Raw genomic sequence first — 21,669 nt, 5'->3', positions numbered from 1 at the left:
TTTCCTCGTTGTGGGTGACGGCCAGGTCACGTTAACCGCGAGTTTCCCCAGCCCTATCGTAGACGCTCACACCAGGAGCTAGCCACATACAGTTCCGCTGTTAAACTTGTAAAGGGTTTCGGCTTACCATTCACACTTAGCTGCGCAAAAAAAACGAGGACCAAAGCGAACAAGAAGACACAACACAAGCGCAGACTATCAACTGAATTTTTATTCACGAAAGGGAAGCTTTTAAAAGCGTTAGAAAATACAAAATCGAAACACAACAATCACTACCACGCGTGCAAAGGAAACCTATGACATATCATTCCTGCTTGAAATACGAACACAACAACAGGATAACAAATGCAATCACATCAAGCCAACCCCCCGTACTGTCTGCTCGTGCTCAATAAACTGCGCAGAAAAGGAACCTCCTTTTCCTGCAGGCTGACCGACTGTGATGCGCACAGAGCTGCGTAGACGGCCGGCGTTGTTGGAAACGTCGACAGGTGTGCTTGGCGAGTGCTCGAAAAATTTGCCAGGAACACGAGCAGTTGCAACAGACGTGAGCTCTGCTGCACATGTGGAACAGTCATTGCGAAGTGCAGTGCGTAGGCCAAGCAGGACCCAAGGGTAGGCGCTCAATCCAGTGTGAAGGGAGAACCAGCGCTATAAGCGAAGCCTTCAGTTGCCGAGGAAAGCCGTCGACCTTAGAAAATCTGGTGGTAAAAGATCGTCTTGATGTTATGGACGGGTAGGTTGGCGAATAATGCGAAGTCGAAATGACGACCACGGTCAGAAGTAATGGCGGAACGAGCACCATATCACCAGTTATCACCACGTGACGGCCGCCTACAACATGAAAAGCGTCGCGCATGGACGAAGCGTCAGTAAGCCGGTTTAAGCGGTCACGGGTGGCGCTGCGCTAGCTTGTCTGACGTCACGCCTGGAAAGGAGGAAATGTCTTATCGCCGAGGAAAATGCTTTTATATGTCAAGGATTTATCACCGCAGTCGTGGCGTAGTGGCTAAGACGCCCGTCTCGGCTGCGGGAGGTGGGGTGTTCGACTCCCACCGCCGGTCACTCGCTGGTTAATTAAAAACTGAGTACAAGTGCCTGTGGACTGTGCACTTGGGAAGCTCCGCTGCATGGCGGTGCACGCAGCGGGCTCGGTTGCAAGCCTGAGCCTGTGTATAAGTGTCACAAGCCTTAATTAAACAAAAAATCGTGGAGCTTTCTTTCTCTCTTTTTTTTTCAACGCGCTCTGTGGTTAGAGAAACAAGTGATTTTTTTTTTTTGCAGCTTACCCCAAAGATTCCCGCCCATGATTTTTATGGTTTCAGTTCCATATGATTTTGCCCATGGCGTGGGAAGGTGTAGCCCCCATTTCTGAAACTAATATACCGCCAGCGCCAAGAGACGTTTTTGGTTGGTTGGTTTAGGGGGTTTAACGTCCCAAAGCGACTCAGGCTATGAGAGACGCCGTAGTGAAGGGCTGCGGAAATTTCGACCACCTGGGGTTCTTTAACGTGCACTGACATCGCACAGTACACGGGCCTCGAATTTCTCCTCCAAAGAAATTCAACCGCCGCGGCCGGGATCGACCCGCGTCTTTCGGGACAGCAGCTGAGCACCATAGCCACTGAGCCACCGCGGCGGCCCAAGAGACGTTTTAGTACACCGCAGCTGAAGGTCCTGTAACAACATTCAATTTTGCTATCAGTGTGACTGACAGGCGCAACACATTTTTTTTCGCGCCTTTTGCCTGACATGTATCTTCCTGGCACTGTCGGTCAGCAGAATTGATACATGGCGGACATTTCTGCCCCATGTCTTTTTGCCGCCTCTCCCTTTTGTCCCCTTTATTTGTAAATGTCCTAAGCGTTATTTATTATTTTTCTTTTTTTCCTTCCCCATTCATTGCCGAATGGATGACGGCGAAAAAAAAGAGCTTCACGGCATGACCAGGGTGCTTGTTTCCCATTTGCGGAACATGCTGAGTGTGTCGCATGTAATTTCACATGTCTGATTTTGGCAAAGCATATATGTTGGTAGCGATAGTCAAAAATTACTCAGTGAGCACTGGATGACTTCGCCGAGTGTGTCATGTCAGTATAACGTAACCGTGACATCAGATGTCGAAATTAAAGCTTGGCTTATGACTTTTTAGAAAGTTTTGAAATAACTGAACAGTTATTATGTATGTTATCGCGGAGGTCTCCGTCTTAGCCGGGCCGTTTTCTCGGCAATACATGTAGTGAGGCTCAGGGCAGGCGAACACTACATGTTGTTTTTCCTGCATTGCTATGGCAAATAGGCAATTAAGCGAAATGTCTGCCATTATGAAGAAAGGATTGCGAAGCATGAAGTTGACATTTCTTGAAGCAATTGCAGGCAGAGGAAGCAGGGAGTCTTGTCCCTTCACCGCCCCTCTTTCCAAGGGTCTATGCGGTAAAGCCGCAGTGTTTAAAGGCACCAGTTCAGTCCTGCGGCAGCATTTTGTGCTCGCTCAGTACACATTTGTTTCACTCTGTGCTTCTGAAACTTAAGTTCATTTTATTTTTACCTATACAGCTGCTGACGTTAGGAAGCAATGTGTCAGCTATTTGCTCTAACCTGGCATTGACTGCGAGCCGTGGCCTACCTAATGCGCCGCTCAGAGAAGTAGTGTGGCAGCGGGAAGAGCGCTAGTCATTGGAGCGCCTGTCTTGTAGAAAAGAAAGTACAATAGATGATAACACCTTTTTTTTTAATTCCACAAGTGAATATACAGCCGAAGTTCGCAAGTGGAGGAAAAACGAAACGCTGGAAATGTTCGAAGGGTGACATCGTGTTAAGGGTGCCATTCGAGCGATGGCATATACAAAATGTTTGAAAAATAAATACCGCATTTTCGCAGCAAAAAAGCAGCGCTTACACGAGACAAAGAAGTGTGGGGATGCGACGCGTTTGCCGCCGCCTCTGATTTAAAGAGAAACTGCATAGGTTTTAGAAATACACGAGCTTGAGAGGGTAGAATGTGTGAAACTTGCAGGTAAAGCATGCGAAGTCTTTTTGGTTTAACGCTTGAAATAGTGAAGTAGTCCCTGATTCAAATCCGGACGACCTTTAAGGTTCTCCGCAGCGCACAACGCCAAGTTGGGGGGGGGGGGGGCGCATGATGACGTCATCGAAGGTATCGGTATACATTTCCAACGCGCAAACGCCTGCTTTGAAGGAAAAAAAGGAACGCCATCGAAGGCAAACCCTGCCGAGAGTTGATTGGCAGCATCTAACGAGTCAGGGCAGGGTGTGGCTGACGACAGTGGTAATTTAAGGCAGACCTTCCGTGACGTCACGCTGAACTTACGTGCACACCTCCAGTGCATTGAGCAGAAGCGCAAAATTCAATCGTCCATTACGTAACTACTTCAAATGCTAGTGCAAAAACACTTGGAATGCTTCACGTGAAGCCTATTTAGATTCGAATCCTTGAATATCGCGAAATTCTCAAAAAAGTGCTGCAGTTGCTCTTTAAGCGCTGTTTTTCGCCACAAGATCTGGCATTAACCAGCAACACTTTTTACCTTGTTAATTCACGTTCTTGCCCATTTTCCACGCGTCGTAAAATGGCTTTTCCGCATTTCACTTGCAACGACAGAAAAAAACTGTAAAAGAATGCTCACAGGGTATTGATCCGTCCATCTTTCGTCTGCCCGCTTGAAATGTCGCCTCCGGCCACTCCGAGGCGCTTCAAATCCCAGTTGAAAGAAGTCCATTCACAAACTTGCTCCGTGCCGAAAAGAAAATGTCTCTACGATTACACTTTCTCATTAGTGCTTTTGAACGTTACAAAACTTAGAAGCCTCTACTAACACGGGTGTGGGGCATGCTCGGACGTTTCCTCGTTGTGGGTGACGGCCAGGTCACGTTAACCGCGAGTTTCCCCAGCCCTATCGTAGACGCTCACACCAGGAGCTAGCCACATACAGTTCCGCTGTTAAACTTGTAAAGGGTTTCGGCTTACCATTCACACTTAGCTGCGCAAAAAAAACGAGGACCAAAGCGAACAAGAAGACACAACACAAGCGCAGACTATCAACTGAATTTTTATTCACGAAAGGGAAGCTTTTAAAAGCGTTAGAAAATACAAAATCGAAACACAACAATCACTACCACGCGTGCAAAGGAAACCTATGACATATCATTCCTGCTTGAAATACGAACACAACAACAGGATAACAAATGCAATCACATCAAGCCAACCCCCCGTACTGTCTGCTCGTGCTCAATAAACTGCGCAGAAAAGGAACCTCCTTTTCCTGCAGGCTGACCGACTGTGATGCGCACAGAGCTGCGTAGACGGCCGGCGTTGTTGGAAACGTCGACAGGTGTGCTTGGCGAGTGCTCGAAAAATTTGCCAGGAACACGAGCAGTTGCAACAGACGTGAGCTCTGCTGCACATGTGGAACAGTCATTGCGAAGTGCAGTGCGTAGGCCAAGCAGGACCCAAGGGTAGGCGCTCAATCCAGTGTGAAGGGAGAACCAGCGCTATAAGCGAAGCCTTCAGTTGCCGAGGAAAGCCGTCGACCTTAGAAAATCTGGTGGTAAAAGATCGTCTTGATGTTATGGACGGGTAGGTTGGCGAATAATGCGAAGTCGAAATGACGACCACGGTCAGAAGTAATGGCGGAACGAGCACCATATCACCAGTTATCACCACGTGACGGCCGCCTACAACATGAAAAGCGTCGCGCATGGACGAAGCGTCAGTAAGCCGGTTTCAGCGGTCACGGGTGGCGCTGCGCTAGCTTGTCTGACGTCACGCCTGGAAAGGAGGAAATGTCTTATCGCCGAGGAAAATGCTTTTATATGTCAAGGATTTATCACCGCAGTCGTGGCGTAGTGGCTAAGACGCCCGTCTCGGCTGCGGGAGGTGGGGTGTTCGACTCCCACCGCCGGTCACTCGCTGGTTAAAAACTGAGTACAAGTGCCTGTGGACTGTGCACTTGGGAAGCTCCGCTGCATGGCGGTGCACGCAGCGGGCTCGGTTGCAAGCCTGAGCCTGTGTATAAGTGTCACAAGCCTTAATTAAACAAAAAATCGTGGAGCTTTCTTTCTCTCTTTTTTTTTCAACGCGCTCTGTGGTTAGAGAAACAAGTGATTTTTTTTTTTTGCAGCTTACCCCAAAGATTCCCGCCCATGATTTTTATGGTTTCAGTTCCATATGATTTTGCCCATGGCGTGGGAAGGTGTAGCCCCCATTTCTGAAACTAATATACCGCCAGCGCCAAGAGACGTTTTAGTACACCGCAGCTGAAGGTCCTGTAACAACATTCAATTTTGCTATCAGTGTGACTGACAGGCGCAACACATTTTTTTTCGCGCCTTTTGCCTGACATGTATCTTCCTGGCACTGTCGGTCAGCAGAATTGATACATGGCGGACATTTCTGCCCCATGTCTTTTTGCCGCCTCTCCCTTTTGTCCCCTTTATTTGTAAATGTCCTAAGCGTTATTTATTATTTTTCTTTTTTTCCTTCCCCATTCATTGCCGAATGGATGACGGCGAAAAAAAAGAGCTTCACGGCATGACCAGGGTGCTTGTTTCCCATTTGCGGAACATGCTGAGTGTGTCGCATGTAATTTCACATGTCTGATTTTGGCAAAGCATATATGTTGGTAGCGATAGTCAAAAATTACTCAGTGAGCACTGGATGACTTCGCCGAGTGTGTCATGTCAGTATAACGTAACCGTGACATCAGATGTCGAAATTAAAGCTTGGCTTATGACTTTTTAGAAAGTTTTGAAATAACTGAACAGTTATTATGTATGTTATCGCGGAGGTCTCCGTCTTAGCCGGGCCGTTTTCTCGGCAATACATGTAGTGAGGCTCAGGGCAGGCGAACACTACATGTTGTTTTTCCTGCATTGCTATGGCAAATAGGCAATTAAGCGAAATGTCTGCCATTATGAAGAAAGGATTGCGAAGCATGAAGTTGACATTTCTTGAAGCAATTGCAGGCAGAGGAAGCAGGGAGTCTTGTCCCTTCACCGCCCCTCTTTCCAAGGGTCTATGCGGTAAAGCCGCAGTGTTTAAAGGCACCAGTTCAGTCCTGCGGCAGCATTTTGTGCTCGCTCAGTACACATTTGTTTCACTCTGTGCTTCTGAAACTTAAGTTCATTTTATTTTTACCTATACAGCTGCTGACGTTAGGAAGCAATGTGTCAGCTATTTGCTCTAACCTGGCATTGACTGCGAGCCGTGGCCTACCTAATGCGCCGCTCAGAGAAGTAGTGTGGCAGCGGGAAGAGCGCTAGTCATTGGAGCGCCTGTCTTGTAGAAAAAAAAGTACAATAGATGATAACACCTTTTTTTTAATTCCACAAGTGAATATACAGCCGAAGTTCGCAAGTGGAGGAAAAAAGAAACGCTGGAAATGTTCGAAGGGTGACATCGTGTTAAGGGTGCCATTCGAGCGATGGCATATACAAAATGTTTGAAAAATAAATACCGCATTTTCGCAGCAAAAAAGCAGCGCTTACACGAGACAAAGAAGTGTGGGGATGCGACGCGTTTGCCGCCGCCTCTGATTTAAAGAGAAACTGCATAGGTTTTAGAAATACACGAGCTTGAGAGGGTAGAATGTGTGAAACTTGCAGGTAAAGCATGCGAAGTCTTTTTGGTTTAACGCTTGAAATAGTGAAGTAGTCCCTGATTCAAATCCGGACGACCTTTAAGGTTCTCCGCAGCGCACAACGCCAAGTTGGGGGGGGGGTCGCATGATGACGTCATCGAAGGTATCGGTATACATTTCCAACGCGCAAACGCCTGCTTTGAAGGAAAAAAAGGAACGCCATCGAAGGCAAACCCTGCCGAGAGTTGATTGGCAGCATCTAACGAGTCAGGGCAGGGTGTGGCTGACGACAGTGGTAATTTAAGGCAGACCTTCCGTGACGTCACGCTGAACTTACGTGCACACCTCCAGTGCATTGAGCAGAAGCGCAAAATTCAATCGTCCATTACGTAACTACTTCAAATGCTAGTGCAAAAACACTTGGAATGCTTCACGTGAAGCCTATTTAGATTCGAATCCTTGAATATCGCGAAATTCTCAAAAAAGTGCTGCAGTTGCTCTTTAAGCGCTGTTTTTCGCCACAAGATCTGGCATTAACCAGCAACACTTTTTACCTTGTTAATTCACGTTCTTGCCCATTTTCCACGCGTCGTAAAATGGCTTTTCCGCATTTCACTTGCAACGACAGAAAAAAACTGTAAAAGAATGCTCACAGGGTATTGATCCGTCCATCTTTCGTCTGCCCGCTTGAAATGTCGCCTCCGGCCACTCCGAGGCGCTTCAAATCCCAGTTGAAAGAAGTCCATTCACAAACTTGCTCCGTGCCGAAAAGAAAATGTCTCTACGATTACACTTTCTCATTAGTGCTTTTGAACGTTACAAAACTTAGAAGCCTCTACTAACACGGGTGTGGGGCATGCTCGGACGTTTCCTCGTTGTGGGTGACGGCCAGGTGTCACAAAATTCGGCGCATTTTAGAAACAAAGAAAGAAAAACCGCCGCGCGCACGGCGTCTAGCCGGCGCGAGCCCAACGGGAGAGAGAGAAAGCCCCGCCGAGCGCGTGCCTCTCTCTCCACCGTCATGGCGTGCGCCGAAGGAATGAGTCATCCACGCCGAATTCTCTGGAACAGACGAGTCGGTTCTACAGCTGACGGGGGGAAAGGGCGTAGCCTTGCGTGCACTAAGACACGTCCCCCTCGCCCGTCGGCGTCGGCGCCGCTCAAGAACACGCTCGAAACTTCGAGATGCGACCCCCGACCTCGGACCAATGGGGACGCGCGGCCGGTGAGAAGAGGAAAGGGAGACAGCACTGCCAATGCTGCGTGTATGTGCGCGCCTACTCGGGCGCGAACAACAAACAGACGGGAGAGCGAGCCTATAAAGAAGGACGTTGACCGCTATCAGTCAGTCCGGACCGCCGTTTAAGCTTCGGAGAAGCGCGCCCGTTCGACTCCCGGGGAAAACACCACTCGGCCAGCCACGGACCAACGAGGCAACGTTCGCCAGTCTGCGGGACGGCATCGTCGTGGAACTCTGGTCGTCGGACTGCCGCAGTGCCCGGTGAACAAATTGTGTTTTGTTTGTTTACCTCTCTCTCTTGTGTTAGTGCACTTTAGGTGCAATATTGCCTCTGTATTGCATTCTCTCCCGAGTTTAACTTTGCACGAATTGCATTGTTTGTTAATCACTTGGTATGTGTTTGTACGAGTGATTGTGAAATCCTCTGTATCGTCTCAATTGCTGTATAAACTTTGTTTTGTTTTGTAAACCTTTGGCTCCGACCCATTCTCTGGCTTGCGACCAGCGAAAGCTGGGCACCGAACGCCCAAAAACCTCTTGTCACTTGGTAGCTGGTCTCCGCTGAGTTTGCCACGCTGAGTCGAGGGCATCTCCTTTGAGTCCGAGATCGCTACCCCCACACGCTCTAAGGGTGTCTGGGAGCTTCCCACTTAAAAGTGCGCGAAGTCTGGGTGACACCAGGTCACGTTAACCGCGAGTTTCCCCAGCCCTATCGTAGACGCTCACACCAGGAGCTAGCCACATACAGTTCCGCTGTTAAACTTGTAAAGGGTTTCGGCTTACCATTCACACTTAGCTGCGCAAAAAAAACGAGGACTAAAGCGAACAAGAAGACACAACACAAGCGCAGACTATCAACTGAATTTTTATTCACGAAAGGGAAGCTTTTAAAAGCGTTAGAAAATACAAAATCGAAACACAACAATCACTACCACGCGTGCAAATGAAACCTATGACATATCATTCCTGCTTGAAATACGAACACAACAACAGGATAACAAATGCAATCACATCAAGTCAACCCCCCGTACTGTCTGCTCGTGCTCAATAAACTGCGCAGAAAAGGAACCTCCTTTTCCTGCAGGCTGACCGACTGTGATGCGCACAGAGCTGCGTAGACGGCCGGCGTTGTTGGAAACGTCGACAGGTGTGCTTGGCGAGTGCTCGAAAAATTTGCCAGGAACACGAGCAGTTGCAACAGACGTGAGCTCTGCTGCACATGTGGAACAGTCATTGCGAAGTGCAGTGCGTAGGCCAAGCAGGACCCAAGGGTAGGCGCTCAATCCAGTGTGAAGGGAGAACCAGCGCTATAAGCGAAGCCTTCAGTTGCCGAGGAAAGCCGTCGACCTTAGAAAATCTGGTGGTAAAAGATCGTCTTGATGTTATGGACGGGTAGGTTGGCGAATAATGCGAAGTCGAAATGACGACCACGGTCAGAAGTAATGGCGGAACGAGCACCATATCACCAGTTATCACCACGTGACGGCCGCCTACAACATGAAAAGCGTCGCGCATGGACGAAGCGTCAGTAAGCCGGTTTAAGCGGTCACGGGTGGCGCTGCGCTAGCTTGTCTGACGTCACGCCTGGAAAGGAGGAAATGTCTTATCGCCGAGGAAAATGCTTTTATATGTCAAGGATTTATCACCGCAGTCGTGGCGTAGTGGCTAAGACGCCCGTCTCGGCTGCGGGAGGTGGGGTGTTCGACTCCCACCGCCGGTCACTCGCTGGTTAAAAACTGAGTACAAGTGCCTGTGGACTGTGCACTTGGGAAGCTCCGCTGCATGGCGGTGCACGCAGCGGGCTCGGTTGCAAACCTGTGTATAAGTGTCACAAGCCTTAATTAAACAAAAAATCGTGGAGCTTTCTTTCTCTCTTTTTTTTTCAACGCGCTCTGTGGTTAGAGAAACAAGTGATTTTTTTTTTTTTTGCAGCTTACCCCAAAGATTCCCGCCCATGATTTTTATGGTTTCAGTTCCATATGATTTTGCCCATGGCGTGGGAAGGTGTAGCCCCCATTTCTGAAACTAATATACCGCCAGCGCCAAGAGACGTTTTAGTACACCGCAGCTGAAGGTCCTGTAACAACATTCAATTTTGCTATCAGTGTGACTGACAGGCGCAACACATTTTTTTTCGCGCCTTTTGCCTGACATGTATCTTCCTGGCACTGTCGGTCAGCAGAATTGATACATGGCGGACATTTCTGCCCCATGTCTTTTTGCCGCCTCTCCCTTTTGTCCCCTTTATTTGTAAATGTCCTAAGCGTTATTTATTATTTTTCTTTTTCTCCTTCCCCATTCATTGCCGAATGGATGACGGCGAAAAAAAAGAGCTTCACGGCATGACCAGGGTGCTTGTTTCCCATTTGCGGAACATGCTGAGTGTGTCGCATGTAATTTCACATGTCTGATTTTGGCAAAGCATATATGTTGGTAGCGATAGTCAAAAATTACTCAGTGAGCACTGGATGACTTCGCCGAGTGTGTCATGTCAGTATAACGTAACCGTGACATCAGATGTCGAAATTAAAGCTTGGCTTATGACTTTTTAGAAAGTTTTGAAATAACTGAACAGTTATTATGTATGTTATCGCGGAGGTCTCCATCTTAGCCGGGCCGTTTTCTCGGCAATACATGTAGTGAGGCTCAGGGCAGGCGAACACTACATGTTGTTTTTCCTGCATTGCTATGGCAAATAGGCAATTAAGCGAAATGTCTGCCATTATGAAGAAAGGATTGCGAAGCATGAAGTTGACATTTCTTGAAGCAATTGCAGACAGAGGAAGCAGGGAGTCTTGTCCCTTCACCTCCCCTCTTTCCAAGGGTCTATGCGGTAAAGCCGCAGTGTTTAAAGGCACCAGTTCAGTCCTGCGGCAGCATTTTGTGCTCGCTCAGTACACATTTGTTTCACTCTGTGCTTCTGAAACTTAAGTTCATTTTATTTTTACCTATACAGCTGCTGACGTTAGGAAGCAATGTGTCAGCTATTTGCTCTAACCTGGCATTGACTGCGAGCCGTGGCCTACCTAATGCGCCGCTCAGAGAAGTAGTGTGGCAGCGGGAAGAGCGCTAGTCATTGGAGCGCCTGTCTTGTAGAAAAAAAAGTACAATAGATGATAACACCTTTTTTTTTAATTCCACAAGTGAATATACAGCCGAAGTTCGCAAGTGGAGGAAAAAAGAAACGCTGGAAATGTTCGAAGGGTGACATCGTGTTAAGGGTGCCATTCGAGCGATGGCATATACAAAATGTTTGAAAAATAAATACCGCATTTTCGCAGCAAAAAAGCAGCGCTTACACGAGACAAAGAAGTGTGGGGATGCGACGCGTTTGCCGCCGCCTCTGATTTAAAGAGAAACTGCATAGGTTTTAGAAATACACGAGCTTGAGAGGGTAGAATGTGTGAAACTTGCAGGTAAAGCATGCGAAGTCTTTTTGGTTTAACGCTTGAAATAGTGAAGTAGTCCCTGATTCAAATCCGGACGACCTTTAAGGTTCTCCGCAGCGCACAACGCCAAGTTGGGGGGGGGGGGGGCGCATGATGACGTCATCGAAGGTATCGGTATACATTTCCAACGCGCAAACGCCTGCTTTGAAGGAAAAAAAGGAACGCCATCGAAGGCAAACCCTGCCGAGAGTTGATTGGCAGCATCTAACGAGTCAGGGCAGGGTGTGGCTGACGACAGTGGTAATTTAAGGCAGACCTTCCGTGACGTCACGCTGAACTTACGTGCACACCTCCAGTGCATTGAGCAGAAGCGCAAAATTCAATCGTCCATTACGTAACTACTTCAAATGCTAGTGCAAAAACACTTGGAATGCTTCACGTGAAGCCTATTTAGATTCGAATCCTTGAATATCGCGAAATTCTCAAAAAAGTGCTGCAGTTGCTCTTTAAGCGCTGTTTTTCGCCACAAGATCTGGCATTAACCAGCAACACTTTTTACCTTGTTAATTCACGTTCTTGCCCATTTTCCACGCGTCGTAAAATGGCTTTTCCGCATTTCACTTGCAACGACAGAAAAAAACTGTAAAAGAATGCTCACAGGGTATTGATCCGTCCATCTTTCGTCTGCCCGCTTGAAATGTCGCCTCCGGCCACTCCGAGGCGCTTCAAATCCCAGTTGAAAGAAGTCCATTCACAAACTTGCTCCGTGCCGAAAAGAAAATGTCTCTACGATTACACTTTCTCATTAGTGCTTTTGAACGTTACAAAACTTAGAAGCCTCTACTAACACGGGTGTGGGGCATGCTCGGACGTTTCCTCGTTGTGGGTGACGGCCAGGTCACGTTAACCGCGAGTTTCCCCAGCCCTATCGTAGACGCTCACACCAGGAGCTAGCCACATACAGTTCCGCTGTTAAACTTGTAAAGGGTTTCGGCTTACCATTCACACTTAGCTGCGCAAAAAAAACGAGGACCAAAGCGAACAAGAAGACACAACACAAGCGCAGACTATCAACGGAATTTTTATTCACGAAAGGGAAGCTTTTAAAAGCGTTAGAAAATACAAAATCGAAACACAACAATCACTACCACGCGTGCAAAGGAAACCTATGACATATCATTCCTGCTTGAAATACGAACACAACAACAGGATAACAAATGCAATCACATCAAGCCAACCCCCCGTACTGTCTGCTCGTGCTCAATAAACTGCGCAGAAAAGGAACCTCGTGTTCAGAAAGGAAAAAACAGCGCTAAATTCTACATAGACCACAAAGAAAGACGGACAGGACGGGCGTCTTTCTTTGTGGTCTATGTAGAATTTAGCGCTGTTTTTTCCTTTCTGAACACAATGTCACACCAACTAGCCCAGCAAAAGGTACTGTTAAAGGAACCTCCTTTTCCTGCAGGCTGACCGACTGTGATGCGCACAGAGCTGCGTAGACGGCCGGCGTTGTTGGAAACGTCGACAGGTGTGCTTGGCGAGTGCTCGAAAAATTTGCCAGGAACACGAGCAGTTGCAACAGACGTGAGCTCTGCTGCACATGTGGAACAGTCATTGCGAAGTGCAGTGCGTAGGCCAAGCAGGACCCAAGGGTAGGCGCTCAATCCAGTGTGAAGGGAGAACCAGCGCTATAAGCGAAGCCTTCAGTTGCCGAGGAAAGCCGTCGACCTTAGAAAATCTGGTGGTAAAAGATCGTCTTGATGTTATGGACGGGTAGGTTGGCGAATAATGCGAAGTCGAAATGACGACCACGGTCAGAAGTAATGGCGGAACGAGCACCATATCACCAGTTATCACCACGTGACGGCCGCCTACAACATGAAAAGCGTCGCGCATGGACGAAGCGTCAGTAAGCCGGTTTAAGCGGTCACGGGTGGCGCTGCGCTAGCTTGTCTGACGTCACGCCTGGAAAGGAGGAAATGTCTTATCGCCGAGGAAAATGCTTTTATATGTCAAGGATTTATCACCGCAGTCGTGGCGTAGTGGCTAAGACGCCCGTCTCGGCTGCGGGAGGTGGGGTGTTCGACTCCCACCGCCGGTCACTCGCTGGTTAAAAACTGAGTACAAGTGCCTGTGGACTGTGCACTTGGGAAGCTCCGCTGCATGGCGGTGCACGCAGCGGGCTCGGTTGCAAACCTGAGCCTGTGTATAAGTGTCACAAGCCTTAATTAAACAAAAAATCGTGGAGCTTTCTTTCTCTCTTTTTTTTTCAACGCGCTCTGTGGTTAGAGAAACAAGTGATTTTTTTTTTTTGCAGCTTACCCCAAAGATTCCCGCCCATGATTTTTATGGTTTCAGTTCCATATGATTTTGCCCATGGCGTGGGATGGTGTAGCCCCCATTTCTGAAACTAATATACCGCCAGCGCCAAGAGACGTTTTAGTACACCGCAGCTGAAGGTCCTGTAACAACATTCAATTTTGCTATCAGTGTGACTGAGAGGCGCAACACATTTTTTTTCGCGCCTTTTGCCTGACATGTATCTTCCTGGCACTGTCGGTCAGCAGAATTGATACATGGCGGACATTTCTGCCCCATGTCTTTTTGCCGCCTCTCCCTTTTGTCCCCTTTATTTGTAAATGTCCTAAGCGTTATTTATTATTTTTCTTTTTTTCCTTCCCCATTCATTGCCGAATGGATGACGGCGAAAAAAAAGAGCTTCACGGCATGACCAGGGTGCTTGTTTCCCATTTGCGGAACATGCTGAGTGTGTCGCATGTAATTTCACATGTCTGATTTTGGCAAAGCATATATGTTGGTAGCGATAGTCAAAAATTACTCAGTGAGCACTGGATGACTTCGCCGAGTGTGTCATGTCAGTATAACGTAACCGTGACATCAGATGTCGAAATTAAAGCTTGGCTTATGACTTTTTAGAAAGTTTTGAAATAACTGAACAGTTATTATGTATGTTATCGCGGAGGTCTCCGTCTTAGCCGGGCCGTTTTCTCGGCAATACATGTAGTGAGGCTCAGGGCAGGCGAACACTACATGTTGTTTTTCCTGCATTGCTATGGCAAATAGGCAATTAAGCGAAATGTCTGCCATTATGAAGAAAGGATTGCGAAGCATGAAGTTGACATTTCTTGAAGCAATTGCAGGCAGAGGAAGCAGGGAGTCTTGTCCCTTCACCGCCCCTCTTTCCAAGGGTCTATGCGGTAAAGCCGCAGTGTTTAAAGGCACCAGTTCAGTCCTGCGGCAGCATTTTGTGCTCGCTCAGTACACATTTGTTTCACTCTGTGCTTCTGAAACTTAAGTTCATTTTATTTTTACCTATACAGCTGCTGACGTTAGGAAGCAATGTGTCAGCTATTTGCTCTAACCTGGCATTGACTGCGAGCCGTGGCCTACCTAATGCGCCGCTCAGAGAAGTAGTGTGGCAGCGGGAAGAGCGCTAGTCATTGGAGCGCCTGTCTTGTAGAAAAGAAAGTACAATAGATGATAACACCTTTTTTTTTAATTCCACAAGTGAATATACAGCCGAAGTTCGCAAGTGGAGGAAAAACGAAACGCTGGAAATGTTCGAAGGGTGACATCGTGTTAAGGGTGCCATTCGAGCGATGGCATATACAAAATGTTTGAAAAATAAATACCGCATTTTCGCAGCAAAAAAGCAGCGCTTACACGAGACAAAGAAGTGTGGGGATGCGACGCGTTTGCCGCCGCCTCTGATTTAAAGAGAAACTGCATAGGTTTTAGAAATACACGAGCTTGAGAGGGTAGAATGTGTGAAACTTGCAGGTAAAGCATGCGAAGTCTTTTTGGTTTAACGCTTGAAATAGTGAAGTAGTCCCTGATTCAAATCCGGACGACCTTTAAGGTTCTCCGCAGCGCACAACGCCAAGTTGGGGGGGGGGGGGGGCGCATGATGACGTCATCGAAGGTATCGGTATACATTTCCAACGCGCAAACGCCTGCTTTGAAGGAAAAAAAGGAACGCCATCGAAGGCAAACCCTGCCGAGAGTTGATTGGCAGCATCTAACGAGTCAGGGCAGGGTGTGGCTGACGACAGTGGTAATTTAAGGCAGACCTTCCGTGACGTCACGCTGAACTTACGTGCACACCTCCAGTGCATTGAGCAGAAGCGCAAAATTCAATCGTCCATTACGTAACTACTTCAAATGCTAGTGCAAAAACACTTGGAATGCTTCACGTGAAGCCTATTTAGATTCGAATCCTTGAATATCGCGAAATTCTCAAAAAAGTGCTGCAGTTGCTCTTTAAGCGCTGTTTTTCGCCACAAGATCTGGCATTAACCAGCAACACTTTTTACCTTGTTAATTCACGTTCTTGCCCATTTTCCACGCGTCGTAAAATGGCTTTTCCGCATTTCACTTGCAACGACAGAAAAAAACTGTAAAAGAATGCTCACAGGGTATTGATCCGTCCATCTTTCGTCTGCCCGCTTGAAATGTCGCCTCCGGCCACTCCGAGGCGCTTCAAATCCCAGTTGAAAGAAGTCCATTCACAAACTTGCTCCGTGCCGAAAAGAAAATGTCTCTACGATTACACTTTCTCATTAGTGCTTTTGAACGTTACAAAACTTAGAAGCCTCTACTAACACGGGTGTGGGGCATGCTCGGACGTTTCCTCGTTGTGGGTGACGGCCAGGTCACGTTAACCGCGAGTTTCCCCAGCCCTATCGTAGACGCTCACACCAGGAGCTAGCCACATACAGTTCCGCTGTTAAACTTGTAAAGGGTTTCGGCTTACCATTCACACTTAGCTGCGCAAAAAAAACGAGGACCAAAGCGAACAAGAAGACACAACACAAGCGCAGACTATCAACTGAATTTTTATTCACGAAAGGGAAGCTTTTAAAAGCGTTAGAAAATACAAAATCGAAACACAACAATCACTACCACGCGTGCAAAGGAAACCTATGACATATCATTCCTGCTTGAAATACGAACACAACAACAGGATAACAAATGCAATCACATCAAGCCAACCCCCCGTACTGTTGGCTCGTGCTCAATAAACTGCGCAGAAAAGGAACCTCCTTTTCCTGCAGGCTGACCGACTGTGATGCGCACAGAGCTGCGTAGACGGCCGGCGTTGTTGGAAACGTCGACAGGTGTGCTTGGCGAGTGCTCGAAAAATTTGCCAGGAACACGAGCAGTTGCAACAGACGTGAGCTCTGCTGCACATGTGGAACAGTCATTGCGAAGTGCAGTGCGTAGGCCAAGCAGGACCCAAGGGTAGGCGCTCAATCCAGTGTGAAGGGAGAACCAGCGCTATAAGCGAAGCCTTCAGTTGCCGAGGAAAGCCGTCGACCTTAGAAAATCTGGTGGTAAAAGATCGTCTTGATGTTATGGACGGGTAGGTTGGCGAATAATGCGAAGTCGAAATGACGACCACGGTCAGAAGTAATGGCGGAACGAGCACCATATCACCAGTTATCACCACGTGACGGCCGCCTACAACATGAAAAGCGTCGCGCATGGACGAAGCGTCAGTAAGCCGGTTTAAGCGGTCACGGGTGGCGCTGCGCTAGCTTGTCTGACGTCACGCCTGGAAAGGAGGAAATGTCTTATCGCCGAGGAAAATGCTTTTATATGTCAAGGATTTATCACCGCAGTCGTGGCGTAGGATTCCACTTCCAGCCGCGATAGCGAACGGACGCGTGTGAAATGGGCTCCGTTGGAGCGGTATCAGCGGCCGTGTCCGGCCGCGGTAACAGGTTTTCTTCTGCATCGGATGATGAGTATCGTGTTGTTTTGCCTAGTCTGCCTTCAGGGCGTTTGGTTTTGAATACCGTTTTTATGCATGCGGACGTGAGAGCACGGCCCTACCGAGTAGAAGACTTCAGGGATACGCTGGTGAATTTGAATCTGCTCCCCGAGGTTACGGCCTTGGGGGCGTATCAAATGAATCACGTGTGGGCAGTTACCTTCAAGTGTGACGCAGGTGTGCAAAGACTGCTCGCCAACAACGAAGTGCAAGTGAAGAACCATCGCTGCGTTCTCATCGACCCGTCTCACCAGGACCTACGGTTGAAACTGCACTGGCTGCTGCCCACCGTCCCCGACGACGACGTGCGGGCGGCTTTGCTAGTGTACGGGAAAGCGACAGATGTGGTCAAGGAGCGTTGGAGGGTGAATGGTGTGTCTGACAAGAGCTCGACGACCCGGACAGTGACTTTGAAGCTCAAGGCCGGTGTGAAGCCGGAAGATATACCGCATCAGCTTAGGATTGCTGGTGAGCTGGCCCTTGTCGTGGTGCCGGGCAGGGCACCCCTCTGCTTGCGATGCCAGAGCACAGGCCACATACGGCGTGACTGCAAGGTACCGCGCTGTGTGCTATGTCGTCGCTTTGGCCACGACGAGACCGAGTGCGTGCGTACCTACGCCAGCGTCGCAGGGCCCGCGAGGAGTGACGATAACTCGGAGCTCCTAATGGATGAAGCTGATGCTGAAGCAGCAGCCAAGGCGGAGTCGGAAGACAAAGCTACGGCTGGAAATGAGCCGGCTGAGCAAGCCTCGGGCGAAACAGTACGCCAAGGCACTCCGAACCTCGAAGAAAATGGCACACCTGAGAGAACAGAAGACCCATCGACGGCGAGGTTGGTTCAGGACGAGAAGATAAACGCGACCTCGATGGGAAGCGCCAGCGAGGGGGAGCAGAACATGGACACATCAAACGAGGGCACCGCCGCCGCGGCGACTAAACGCTCGCACGAAGTCGTCGAGGAAGATGACACATCTTCTGGCCCGCCCGTCAACGGAGAGCCACCGTCAAAAGCAGCTCCCGTGCGTCGGTCGACGTTGCGACCTCGGCCGAACATCCCTCCAGACCGGAGGACGACGACGAGGGCGACGACGCCGCCGCCGACGCCGCCGACGCAGCCGCCGCCGCCGGCGGCCTCGTAGTTGTAAGTTTTGGGACTGGACGAGCGCTTGTTCTGGCGCTGAGGATGCTTCTTGTCAACGGTAAGCACCATCCTCTTGGTCTCCTTCCATACTACAATGGCGCTGCCAGATAGAGCTTTGCGATTCGCCACAATCAATGTCCGAGGGCTATGTGCGAGGAGGAGGCAACGGCAGTTATATAGGTTGTCAACGGAAAAAGATTTAGATATTATTGCCGTACAAGAGACGAAAATTGAAGGAGATGTTGAGACCGAGAGTATGGTGCTGCCTTTCATGTCACATTACTACGCGTGTGTGAGCCATGCGGTTGGGAGATCCGCAGGCTGTGTTCTTTTTGTGCGCCAACATTTGGGGCTTGAGGTGCAGGCCGTACGGTCGGATATTGCAGGACGTATGGTTCTTTGCGATTTTAGTTTTGGTTCAGTGCTATGGCGCGTGATATGCTTGTATGCTCCTAATGTACTCGAGGAAAGACGACAGATGTTTGAGGGACTCAAAAATTATTGCGATGTCGATCGGAAACTAGTACTGATGGGAGACTTTAATTGTGTTTTAGCGGCGCGAGATAAAGCGAACGATACACCGTACAGAGACGCCAGCACGGCAGAACTTCGAAGCTTAATCGATGAATTTGGGCTCGAAGACGTAGCGGAATGCTTGGACGACGACCACTGCGTTCGCTTTACGCATTTCCAAGGAGCCAGTCACGCCCGGCTTGATAGAATGTACGTTTCGGCCGAATTGACAGCGCTTGGCCGAGAGTACCATGTGCAGTCTGTGTCATTCAGCGACCACTGTCTTGTCTGGTTTGATATTAAGAACAAGAAAGAAAATAAAAATAAATTCACATGGGAGTTATGGAAGTTTAACGCGAAGATTTTAGATGACGACGTTTTCAAGGAACAAGTGTCAAGTATGCTTGAAGAAATTAAGGATGATACAGCCACAGTGGTTTGCGAACAATGGGAGACTTTCAAGCAAAAAACTAAAATGAAAGCGTTGGAACGAGCTAGCGCTATAAAGTACGAGAATGATAAGTATGAGACGAACTTACGAAAGAGCCTGCAAATGCTAATAAATCAAGAAAACTCAGCTCCAGGCACGTTCAAGGCTGACATCTGTTCGCTCAAACATAAGCTCGAACAGTTTGATATCGACCGATACCGCGGTGCGCTTGTACGAGCCAGAGCCGATAAAGAGATAACCGGTGAGGCACCAACTAAAAGAGCACTGGCAAGGGAAAGAAAATGGGCCCGCAAGAATGTGATTTCCGAAGTTGAACAAGACGGCATTATTTTGAACGAACAGAACGACATCGAAAATGCTTTCACCCTGTTTTACAAAGGTCTATTTGCGCTTAGAGCGGTAGACTTAGAAATCTTCAGGACAGAATTCCTGGCTTTAATGCCTAGGATTAATGACAACTCAAAAGAGGTGTTAGAGCGCCCGATTACTGTCGCTGAAATAGAGTTGGCTATAGATGACTTAAAACGAGGGAGGTCACCAGGACCAGATGGATTAGGCGCCGAATTCTACAAGACTTTCAAGAATGAATTAGCCCCTATAATAGCCCACCTTTTAGAAGACGCATATGAACGGAAGCGCCTACCGCCTTCTTTCCTGGCCACGCATACAGTTCTCATCCCCAAAACAGAGGATCCAATCGCTTTAAGGCAAGTAAAGTCCTATCGTCCAATCAGCTTAACGAACGTCGACTACAAGATCTATATGAAAGTACTGGCTAAAAGACTTCAAACGGTTATAAAAGAGATTGTTGGACCACACCAGACTTGCGGTATAAGGGATCGGTCAATATTCACTAACATTCACACGGCGAGATGCGTGCTGGAGTGCTGTGATGCACTAAACATGAACGTCGCAATGCTCCAGCTCGATTTGGAGAAAGCGTTCGATCGTGTACCACATGAAATCTTGTTTACACTTTTGCAACACGTCAACGTGGGAGCAGTTATCACAGAGGGTGTCGCGATGGCTTACAGGGGATGCACAACGCGCCTAGTAATCAACAAATCGGTAGGAGCACCGATCGAGGTGCAACGATCCGTGCGACAGGGTTGCCCCCTCTCACCATTACTTTTTGCCTTATATATCGAACCCTTCTGCCTTAGTATAATAGACACCAGCTACGTAAAAGGCTTTAAATTACAGCTAACCGAAGTGAAACTGTTGGCATACGCGGATGATGTGGCGGTTTTCTGCGTTGACAATGAGAGCATCTTGAAAACGGTGGAAATTGTTAAGCGTTTCTGTGATGCCAGCGGCAGCGCTGTTAACTGGGGCAAGTGCCTTGGATTTTGGCACGGTTCTTGGGCGACGAAACCAGGCACTTTCGCCAACATGCAATGGGCTGATACACCAGCGAGGTACCTAGGTGCTCCTTTAGAGTTTTACCGCGACAGTGAGCCCTACTGGCGGAGCCAAGTTGCAGAAGTGCGTGAAAGAACGGAGAAGGTTAAAGGAGGGGACTTGTCTATGTTTGCGCGCAGCACTGTGTGCAATGTGTTTTTTGTTACCAAACTGTGGTATGTGCTAAGTGTTTTGCACTGCTCACGCGCCAATGTACAAAAGTTGCACCGTGTATTGGCCATCTTTGTGTGGGGGTCGGTATGGGAGAGGACAAGCCGTACCAACCTCTTCCGGAGAGTTAGTCAAGGAGGCCTGGGCTTGTCGCATTTATTCCTGAGGCAAGTGGTCAACCGCTTTTGTTTCCTTCGAGATGTGAAGGACCCGTTTTTGCGTACTGTAGTACAGATCAGATTGAGCAGACTTTTACCGGATTTTGTGGTATCTACCGAGTGTATACCAGGAGGTGTTTTTGGATTCCTGAAGGAGGTTGCGGTTTCCTGTAACTTCCTCAGCGCACGATTTTCCTACCAATATCTTGCAAAAGTAAAACGCATACAGCTATACAAGGACCTTACAGACCTGGTTTTTCCTGTGCCACTGTATCGAACAATGTACAGCACCCATCCAGGCAGCGATGTTTTAAAGCGTGTGAAGCGAATGTATGTAGCTCCGGGAGCCAAGTCCTTTTTCTTCAGGCTGCACACCGGAACGTTGGAGGTAAAAACTTGGATGGCAGAGAAAGGATTGTATGTTCCATGGGGTGATCATTGCTTTATATGTAGAAAGCCAGAAACTATCGAGCATGTTTTTTTGGACTGCTGGGGAGGAGTGTTCTTTTGGGACATTCTTCAAAGAACATTGAAAAAAGATCTGCCCCTTGACCCCCGTGGGATTCGTTTCCTAGCAGTGGAAAATGAAGAAGGTGTACCGTTTGACGCAGTAATGCTCATGGGATTGCACTGTATTTGGAAGGCCTGCATGGCGGCCCGACATGCTGACATCGATGCAAGGCCGGCGCAGGAGTACTTTCGCGAGTCTGTAGGCAGATTCTTGGAAACCTACAAAACTTTGAAACAAGTGCCTGAATGGGTACCGAGAATTGAGCCTCTAGTCCATATGAAACGCTTTTAGCGCCTTA

General features: G+C 48.4%; 1 protein-coding gene across 1 annotated transcript; it reads left to right on the top strand.

Annotated features, from left to right (window-relative positions):
* Window positions 1-16,911: 16,911 nt before the first annotated feature.
* Window positions 16,912-18,194, top strand: LOC149334529 (uncharacterized). Its single transcript, XM_089556258.1, has one exon. It carries the CDS (start codon window positions 16,926-16,928, stop codon window positions 18,162-18,164), a length of 1,239 nt encoding a protein of 412 aa, XP_089412384.1. The 5' UTR covers window positions 16,912-16,925; the 3' UTR covers window positions 18,165-18,194.
* The last annotated feature ends 3,475 nt before the right edge of the window (window positions 18,195-21,669 follow it).

The sequence above is a fragment of the Amblyomma mixtum genome, chromosome 8 (genome assembly GCF_055824585.1).
Source record: "Amblyomma mixtum isolate Tamu chromosome 8, ASM5582458v1, whole genome shotgun sequence".
Classification (NCBI taxonomy): Eukaryota; Metazoa; Arthropoda; class Arachnida; order Ixodida; family Ixodidae; genus Amblyomma; species Amblyomma mixtum.
The sequence above is the reverse complement of the archived record's forward strand: the minus strand, read 5'-3'. Positions and strand labels throughout refer to the sequence as shown.

Excerpts from the sequence above, each read along its gene's own strand:
- LOC149334529 (XM_089556258.1), top strand. The coding sequence starts at position 16,926 with ATGGGCTCCGTTGGAGCGGTATCAGCGGCCGTGTCCGGCCGCGGTAAC.